The 10,319-nt window shown below is 48.2% G+C and overlaps 1 protein-coding gene across 1 annotated transcript; it reads left to right on the forward strand.

The window, feature by feature from the left end:
* Positions 1–7,811: 7,811 nt before the first annotated feature.
* LOC119965579 (proline-rich extensin-like protein EPR1) lies at positions 7,812–10,103 on the forward strand. Its single transcript, XM_038796371.1, has one exon. The coding sequence runs from the start codon at positions 7,812–7,814 to the stop codon at positions 10,101–10,103; it is 2,292 nt and encodes a 763-aa protein (XP_038652299.1).
* The last annotated feature ends 216 nt before the right edge of the window (positions 10,104–10,319 follow it).

The following is a 10,319-nucleotide window of genomic DNA, read 5'->3' on the forward strand; positions in this document are numbered from 1 at the left end:
GGATGCTAACTTGGGTTCAGAGTGGAGTGTGTGCATTCAATCACAGCCAATCTGTGTGTTTTAAAACTTTGTGCGCTAATAAGACCATCGCAGTTTCAAAGGTACTGTGTCACCTGTGTTAATCTAGAAATCTGTGTGTTAGTTAAGGTAAGGGTGAGTAAAGGATTATTGTACTATAATCCATTTTTCCATGTTTACTTTTTTTTAAATATTGTTGTTAAAACTAATTAGTGGTCCTACAACTCTGTTCTTCCCTTTTAATTAAAAAAAGTTAATGTTATAATCTTTTGAACTAGGGTTCTATTCTGGGATCTTCCCGTCCGGATCAATTGGTATCATAACACAAGAGTGTGATTTAGATGTAAACATTTACACAAGTTGTCTAACTTTCTGTTATTAACGCCTTTCAAAAGTTGTACATGTATTTTTAAAAGTTTGCTCTGGCTAATTTAACTTTTGAGACTCTGAGCACATTAACACCTGGCGAATTTTATAAATGAGCAAAAGCACTTAATGGCAATTGGAATCTTTAACACAATTGGCTTCAGCAATAGTTTTTTGTTCTGACCCTTTTCAGGATTTGCTCTTTTAACATTTCATTCCTAATAAGGTAGTTCTGAGATTTGCTCAGTGGTAATGAACCATAATGAGGATCTTGAAGGTATCTTTAATGATGTTCAAAATCTAAAAGAAAGGTTCAGTTTCGAGAGGTTAGATTGCAATGACAAGTGGGCTGAATGCATTTTGCAATGCACAGGTTATGGTGCTCATGAAATTTCCTTTATGCTCGGCTTTCATGAATTTCCTTCTCTTCCCTCACTCCTTCGGCTCTTTATGCTAAATGATTTTGTTAAAGTACATGCATAGCAATTTCACGTAAGTGCACTAACCGTTGCACTGACAAGAGAACAAAGTGTAATTTAAATCCCTGAGAAACTAACGAGGCCAAAGGTTCAGGACCCGAGCAAGGAGGAAAGGAGTGAGAGGGACGGTGACATAAATTACTTTGGGCTTTAAAAGCTTATGTATTGTAGCATGGATGGTTGACTGGGGCAGAAAAACAGGAGATAGGGACTGTCGATTTTAAGACAATGAGACAGAATTAACTCCCCCAAATTAAGGGGGAGTTAAATTCTGGACTGATTTCCTTAATGCGTTCAACTTTTGAGCGTGAGTCCTCATCCTCATCATTTTGACTGGGGTGGGGGAGAGAGGATGAGAAAAGTTGCAATTATTTAATCTGTTGCCACAATATCATAGCAACAACTGCGCTTCCATAATTGTTCCATTCAGAAGGATTTCATTGAATCAGTGAATGATGAAGCACAGGAGTCCACTGTTCCTGTCCAGGCTCTTTGGTCGTGTTAACAAATTAGTCCCACTCCCCTGATTTTCTTTCCCGTAGCCTTGTAAATGATCTTCCTCGGACGAACGTGTCCATTTCTCTTTTGAGCGGTAGTATTTAACTGGCTTTCATTCTCTATTTAATGATTCCAAATCACTTTCTTTTAAAAAAGCTTCCTGCTGTCGCCTGTATCGATTGCCGATTGTTTTTCATCTTAAGAACTTTAAAGTGATTTAAAGTTGAGGCCAGAATCTGATTTTCTAACCTGAATCAACCTAAATTGGAGCAATTGGGATAGTCATGCGGGACACTTTAGTAAGTTCTGTCTGTTCCATACATGTGTCACTGCACTTGGCAACAACACAACAACTTTTCCACCTCTTATATTTTACAGACTTCTACTGCTTGTAATAATAATCTTTACTAGTGTCACAAGTAGGCTTACATTAACACTGCAATTAAGTTACTGTGAAAATCCCCGAGTCGCCACATTCCGGCGCCTGTTCGGGTACACAGAGGGAGAATTCCGAATGTCCAATTCACCTAACAAGCACGTCTTTCTTGCGGGACTTGTGGGAGGAAACCGGAGCACCCGGAGGAAACCCCACGCAGACACAGGGATAATGTGCAGAATTTGCATGGACAGTGACCCAAGCTGAGAATTGAACCTGGGACCCTGGAGCTGTGAAGCAACAGTGCTAACCACTGTGCTAGCCGTGTCTCTTGAATGGAGCGCCTAATTAGTTAACACCTCATTAAAACTGCCACCCAGGAGGACAAGTGCAGTAGACGCATGGGAACACCACCACCTCCAAGTGCCCCTCCAGGTCACTTACCACCCTGACTTTGAAATGTATCAGCCGTTCCTTCAACATCCCTCGGTCAAAAACCTAGAACTCCCTCCCTAGCAGCACTGTGGGCGTAGCTACATCAGACAGACGGTAACGGTTCAGGAAGGCTCCCCCCCCACCCCCCCCAGCCCCCCCCCCCCCCGCCTTCTCAAGGGAAGTTAGGCTTGGCCTGCTTCGGCTGATCCTGCCAGTGACACCCACATTGGGAGAACGAACAGTCTCTCTGAAATCAGAAGGAGAACTGTCACTTGAATTTAATTCCTTGAGCCCATCAACGTTTAAATGGATACAGACATCTGGAGTACTGAGGGTTAAATGTTTCCTTTTAAATTTATTTTATTTCGTGCTGACCATTGTGTCTGTGCCATGGGAGACAACTGCTGTCGTCATCAAATGAGTAGACATCTGCATCTATTTCATTATGGATGAAGCAGTAATGTCCGTGGTATCTATGTCATGCACAACAGGATCATGTAGCCATGGGGCACTCTATGCCCATTGCCATCTCTTTCTTTAGATATCTGGCAGATGCTCCTTTCACTAATTATCACCGGGTATTGTTACCTTTCCCTTCACATTTTGTGGTTTGCACCAACTCCCTCGAGAAACGGAAATTGGACAATCAAACTCTGACCTCTAAATTAAGCAGAGTGCACATCACTAATCCCTGTCTTTAAATACAAGCCTCATAGAGACCAATACCTCTTCAATAGATTATGGAATTTCTAATGACTGACTGAAGGAATCACATCACAAGGTTTCAAACTTTTAGACTTCTACTGTAACAAACAAACAAAAAGCAACGCTGGCTAACATACTGTTTAGTGGGCAACTCAATCACGAAGCTTCAGAAAAGAAATTCCACATTTAGCTTGTGACGTGGCTGAAGATCTCCCAATATTTTACATTGCTGCTTATTTATACACTTTATTCTCACAGATCTAGTCCAGAGCTTTTCTCCACTCCCAGTGGCTAGATTCATTTTCCCCTTTCCATCTGGGTAATTTCTAATCCCAGAATCGACTTTCACTGGGGATTCCTTCCCCTGAGCCCAATTGAACCGAATCTTTCAGCCTCATATAAATCCTCACAAACTTAGTCTCTTCAATCTGAGCACGAGCTCTCTCTATATGATGACCAATAGAGTCACCAGTTTCTCTGCACTTCATGTTTAGCACTAGCTGCTGCTAATTCCTGTTCTGTGCATCTCAGGTGGCCAATTTGTGTCTGTGTATCTCAGGGATATCTTACACATCCTGAAACCCAATAATAGAATGACTATCGCCCCATCCCTTCTCAAAGCTAATCTCCATGGCAACATGATTCACATGGGCCTGGTATCCAGGTAGAAATGCTAATCAGCTATCCTCGAGATACCTCCCCCATTCCATTATATCTTGGAACTACAGAGACAGTTTAAAGAATAACCATTTATAAAATCGAACACTCCTAATCCCTCTTTGTGAGACTTGTAAATTAACGGTCTACCCATAGTGAACTCAAATGTTTTTTACCATTGACTATAGCCGTGAGCATCTTGCACCTGCTTCACCTTTAACCTTTACCAACCAAGCTACCAAACCTTGTTGAGCAGAATTCAAAACCAATTACAGGACCCCCTTCATTCCTCCATTCCACATTCAATTAAGGAGGCAATGCCAAAACTTAATAATCTTATAAACTTTATGGGCGGGATTCTCCAATTACCGACGCAGAAATCGTGTTCGGCTATTGGCCGGAGAATCCGTTTTTACGCCGATATCGGGGGCGGCGCTGTTTTTCGGATGTTTTGCCCTTGAAAAAGCGGCATAATCGCTGAGTACACCGCACGCCATTGGGACGGCCTGGGGACATCACCAGAGATCTTCTCCCAATGCTCCGCCCCCGATGGGCCGACTTCCCAACGGCGGGGTTGCACGTGCCCTCACAGCTTTCAGGGACCTCACGTGGCGGCTGCGGAATGTGTTCGGCGCCGCCACAGTCGGGGGGGGGGGGGGGGGGAGCCGTTCAACTGGCTGGGGGGGGGGACTTTGACTGGGGCTAAGGGGACTGGTGCGGGGTGGTACGGAGGTGATCGGGGGGGTTACAGGGAGGCACTTTGTGGCAGGCTGGATCTGCGTGTCGCCGGCGCCATGTTGTACTGCGCGACCGCTGCAGGTCGTCGCCATGCGCAAGGGCAGCCATGGACCCGGCAATTCTCCAGCCGTTTATGTCCCAAACGGCGGGAGTTTTATCCGGCACCGTTGCTAGCCCCCCACCAGGCAGATCATCCGTGTGGGAGCAGCGATAACCTTTTCATTGTAAGACTAGACACTGCCTCCGGACATAGTCTCAAAACAGGAGAATCCAGCCCTATATCTGTAATAACACCATTATTGCAAAATAGCAGCAAATGAGGCAGTGTCGCCGTCATTTCCCATCCCCCTCTTCCTCTGATGGTTGATTCTCTATGCTGGCCATTTCATCTGGGAATCATGTGATTTACGTTAATGATTTGTATTAGGTACTCTGACTGTTTCATTATGTGGTGGAGGCTCGACATGATTCACATATTAGAGACAAGTGGTTCACGCAAATGGACTGAACAAGTGTATGGAAACATTGGAACTGGTGACACCCCTTTCATCTCTGCTGAAGGCTAGTTCCAAATTAGACTCAATGGCAGTCAGCTTTTATTTAGACAGTAGCATAAAGCCAGCGATATTAATTCAGTTACCCGTTATACAACACTTTCTGCATTCAGCTTTGTGAAGGTGACCAATGTAGAATTCTGGGAGTGATGTTTAATGGAGAGTGGATTTGATATTGCCTGATTTATATTGTTGCTCCCAGCCAAAATGGACCCGAAACGGCTGAATTTGTTGGCATGTGGACTTCCTGTATTCCACCTTCTGCGTACAATGGCGGTTACAGTGTGTGCACTGTTGGCTGGTGCCATGGCTAGTTAGGGCTGTCAGGCCGCTGACACACATTGTGGGCTGGACCATCGCAGAGCCGGGGAGAGCCCTCTGACCTTTACAAATGGCAGCTGGCACCCTCTTCCAGAATTCCCTGCCCCCATTGCCGAGGTTTCCAATCTTCACCGATGCCATTTAATGGGGTACGCTGGTAGGGGTTGTGGGCCCACGCTCTGCAGCCTGGCCTGGCTGGCTCCATTGTGGGCAAAGGTATCTCCCAGACCACTGCGGTTTTCACTGAAGCTGGCCAAATTTTCAATGAGTCGCCTGAGCCCCTCCGAGGTGTTGTGAACCGGACTCTGGGTGAGGGAAAGTTTTCAAAGGCAAAGGCAAAAGGCCTTTTCCCTGCCCCCCCATTCCAACTATGGCTATCCACCAAATACCTAATGGTTCCTCATATCCCCCATGCTGAGCTATGCTGCTCTAACCAATAGCCCCCCCCCCCCATCCCAATGGCCACTCGTACCTTCCATAGCAACCCAGGCCCTTTGATCCATCTCTCCACGGTCCTTCAGGCGAACGAACGTCTGGATTGTCAGCCAGAAATGAAAGCCTGGGGGCGACGTAGCAAAGGCAAAGATATTTTTCGCAGCAGCAGCAGAACCCAACGCAGGGGTGAAACTCAGTGATGTTATTGTGACGGAGGTCAACTGTTTCCCTTTATCCTTCTTGAACTGTCTGTGACCTTTACCATGGCTGACCACACCATCTTCCTCCAACGCCTCTCCATGATCCTTCAGCTTGGTGGGTCCATTCTCGTCTCTCCAATCTTAGCCAGGGAATCACGGTAGCACAGTGGCTAGCACTGTGACTTCACAGCTTCTCGGGTTCAATTCCTGCTTGGGTCACTGTGTGGAGTCTGCACGTTCTCCCCGTGTCTGTGTGGGTTTCCTCCAGGTGCTCCAGTTTCCTCCCACAAGTCCCAAAAGATGTGCTGTCAGGTGAATTGGACATTCTGAATTCTCCCTCAGTGTACCTGAACAGGCACCGGAATGTGGCGACGAGGGGATTTGCGCAGTAACTTCATTGCAGAGTTAATGTAAACCTACTTGTGACAATAAAGGTTATTACTATTTGCATTGATTTCCCCCCTATTCCTCCACCATTAACTCCGCTGTTTCCTATTATTATTTCTCATCGGCATGCTGACCCTGAGTGGCATCACACAAAAACACAGCATTAATTTCCATATGCTTACTGACAACACACAGCTCATGATCACCTTCCCTCAGCCCTGCCACTGGCTTGAACTGATCAGATAGCTTGTCTGACATCTAATACCAGACAAACAGAAATCTCCTCCAATTAACGACAGGGAAGACAAAAGCTGTTCCCATTCCAAACTTCGTCTCCGAGCTATTGGGCAGAATTATCTCCTTTTGTCACAGCGTACTGGCTGAGTACAGCTCACCAGTGTACAGCTCATCAGCTTACAGCTCACCAGTGTACAGCTCACCAGCGTACAGCTCACCAGTGTACAGCTCACCAGCTTACAGCTCACCAGTGTACAGCTCACCAGCTTACAGCTCACCAGTGTACAGCTCACCAGCGTACAGCTCACCAGTATACGGCTCACCAGCTTACAGCTCACCAGTGTACAGCTCACCAGCATACAGCTCACCAATGTACAGCTCACCAGTGTACAGCTCACCAGCGTACAACTCACCAGTGTACTGCTCGCCAACATACAGCCCTCCAGTGTACAGCTCACCAGTGTAAAGCTCACCAGTGTACAGCTCACCAATGTACAGCTCACCAGCGAACAGCTCACCAGTGTACAGCCCTCCAGTGTACAGCTCACCAGTGTACAGCTCACCAATGTACAGCTCACCAATGTACAACTCACCAGCGAACAGCTCACCAGTGTACAGCCCTCCAGTGTACAGCTCACGAGCGCACAGCTCACCAGTGTGCAGCTCACCAGTGTACAGCTCGCCAACATACAATGCACCAGTGAACAGTTCCCCAGTGCACAGCTCACCAGCGTACAACTCACCAGTGTACAGCTCGCCAACGTAAAGCTCACCAGAGTACAGCTCACCAGTATACAGCTCACCAGCATACAGCTCACCAGCGTACAGCTCACCAGTATACAGCTCACCAGCATACAGCTCACCAGCATACAGCTCACCAGCATACAGCTCACCAGCATACAGCTCACCAGTGTACAGCTCACCAGCGTACAGCTCACCAGCATACAGCTCACCAGCTTAAAGCTCACCAGTGTACAGCTCACCAGTGTATAGCTCACTAGTTTGCAGTTCACCAGTCTACAGCTCACCAGCGTACAGCTCACCAGCATACAGCTCACCAGCGTACAGCTCACCAGCATACAGCTCACCAGCATACAGCTCACAAGTGCACAGCTCACCAGCTTACAGCTCACCAGCATACAGCTCACCAGTGTACAGCTAACCAGCTTACAGCTCACCAGTGTACAGCTCACCAATGTACAGCTCACCAGTGTACAGCTCACCAGCGTACAGCTCACCAGTGTACAGCTCACCAGCTTACAGCTCACCAGTGTACAGCTCACCAGCATACAGCTAACCAGTGTACAGCTCACCAGTGTACAGCTCACCAGCGTACAGCTCACCATTGTACTGCTCGCCAACATACAGACCCCCAGTGTACAGCTCACCAGTGTACAGCTCACCAATGTACAGCTCACCAGCGAACAGCTCACCAGTGTACAGCCCTCCAGTGTACAGCACACCAATGTACAGCTCACCAATGTACAGCTCACTAGTAAAAAGCTCACCAGTGTACAGCCCTCCAGTGTACAGCTCACGAGCGCACAGCTCACCAGTGTGCAGCTCACCAGTGTACAGCTCGCCAAAATACAACGCAACAGTGAACAGTTCCCCAGTGCACAGCTCACCAGTGTACAACTCACCAGTGTACAGCTCGCCAACATACAGCTCACCAGCGCACAGCTCACCAGTGTACAGTTCGCAAACATACAGCCCTCCAGTGCACAGCTCACCAGCGTACAGCTCACAAGTGTATAGCTCACTAGTTTGCAGTTCACCAGTCTACAGCTCACCAACATACAGCTCACCAACATACAACTCACCAGCATACAGCTCACCAGTGTACAGCTCACCAGTGTACAGCTCACCGATGTACAGCTCACCAATGTACAGCTCACCAATGTGCAGCTCACCAGTGTGCAGCACACCAGCATACAGCTCACCAGTGTACAGCTCACCAGTATACAGCTCACCAGTGTACAGCTCACCAGTGTACAGCTCACCGATGTACAGCTCACCAATGTACAGCTCACCAATGTGCAGCTCACCAGTGTGCAGCACACCAGCATACAATGCACCAGCGTACAGCTCACCAGTATACAGCTCACCAGTTTTCCGCTCACCCGCATACAGATCACCAGTGTACAGCCCACCAGTGTACAGCTCATCAGCATACAGCTCACAAGCGTACAGCTCACCAGTTTTCCACTCACCAGCGTACAGATCGGCAGTGTACCACTCACCAGCATCCAGCTCACCAATGTACAGCTCACCAGCATACAGCTCAACAGAGTACAGCTCACAAGTGTACAACTCACCAGTGTACAGCCCACCAGCGTACAGCTCACAAGTGTACAGCTCACCAGCGTACAACTCACCAGTGTACTGCTCGCCAACATACAGCCATCCAATGTACAGCTCACCAGTGTACAGCTCACCAGTGTACAGCTCACCAATGTACAGATCACCAGCAAAAGGCTCACCAGTGTACAGCCCTCCAGTGTACAGCTCACCAGTGTACAGCTCACCAATGTACAGCTCACCAATGTACAGCTCACCAGCGAACAGCTCACCAGTGTACAGCCCTCCAGTGTACAGTTCACGAGTGCACAGCTCACCAGTGTGCAGCTCACCAGTGTACAGCTCGCCAAAATACAACGCACCAGTGAACAGTTCCCCAGTGCACAGCTCACCAGTGTACAACTCACCAGTGTACAGCTCGCCAACATACAGCTCACCAGCGTACAGTTCACCAGTATACAGCTCACCAGCATACAGCTCACCAGTGTACAGTTCGCAAACATACAGCCTTCCAGTGCACAGCTCACCAGTGTACAGCTCGCCAACATACAGCTCACCAGCATACAGCTCACCAGCGCACAGCTCACCAGTGTACAGTTTGCAAACATACAGCCCTCCAGTGCACAGCTCACCAGCGTACAGCTCACAAGTGTATAGCTCACTAGTTTGCAGTTCACCAGTCTACAGCTCACCAACATACAGCTCACCAACATACAACTCACCAGCATACAGCTCACCAGTGTACAGCTCACCAGTGTATAGCTCACCAGTGTACAGCTCACCGATGTACAGCTCACCAATGTACAGCTTACCAATGTGCAGCTTACCAGTGTGCAGCACACCAGCATACAAAGCACCAGCGTACAGCTCACCAGTATACAGCTCACCAGTTTTCCGCTCACCCGCGTACAGCTCACCAGTATACAGCTCACCAGTTTTCCACTCACCCGCGTACAGCTCACCAGTGTACAGCCCACCAGTGTACAGCTCATCAGCATACAGCTCACAAGCGTACAGCTCACCAGTTTTCCGCTCACCAGCGTACAGATCGGCAGTGTACCACTCACCAGCATCCAGCTCACCAATGTACAGCTCACCAGCATACAGCTCAACAGAGTACAGCTCACAATTGTACAGCTCACAAGTGTACAGCTCACCAGTGTACAACTCACCAGTATACCGCTCACCAGTGTACCGCTCACCAGCGTACAGCTCACCAACATACAGCTCATCAGCGTACAACTCACCAGTGTACAGCTCACAAGTGTACAGCTCACCAACGTACAGCTCACCAGTGTGCAGCACACTTGTGTCCAGCTCAGGAGTGTACAGCTCACCAGCCTCCAGCTCACCAGTGTACAGCTCGCCAGCATACCTCTCACCAGCGTACTGTTGAGCAGTGTACCGCTCACCAATGCACTGCTCACCAGCGTACAACTCACCAGTATACAGCTCGCCAGCGTACAGCTCACCAACGTACAGCTCACCAGTGTACAGCTCACCAACATACAGCTCACCAGTGTACAGCTCACCAGTGTACAGCTCACCAGTATAAATCTCACCAATGTACAGCTCACCAGTGTACAGTTCCTCAGTTTATGGCTCACCAGCG

The sequence above is a fragment of the Scyliorhinus canicula genome, chromosome 5 (genome assembly GCF_902713615.1).
Source record: "Scyliorhinus canicula chromosome 5, sScyCan1.1, whole genome shotgun sequence".
Taxonomy (NCBI): domain Eukaryota; kingdom Metazoa; phylum Chordata; class Chondrichthyes; order Carcharhiniformes; family Scyliorhinidae; genus Scyliorhinus; species Scyliorhinus canicula.

Bases quoted from the DNA above. Each gene is read 5' to 3' on its own strand.
- LOC119965579 (XM_038796371.1), top strand. From the start codon at position 7,812: ATGTACAGCTCACCAGCGAACAGCTCACCAGTGTACAGCCCTCCAGTG.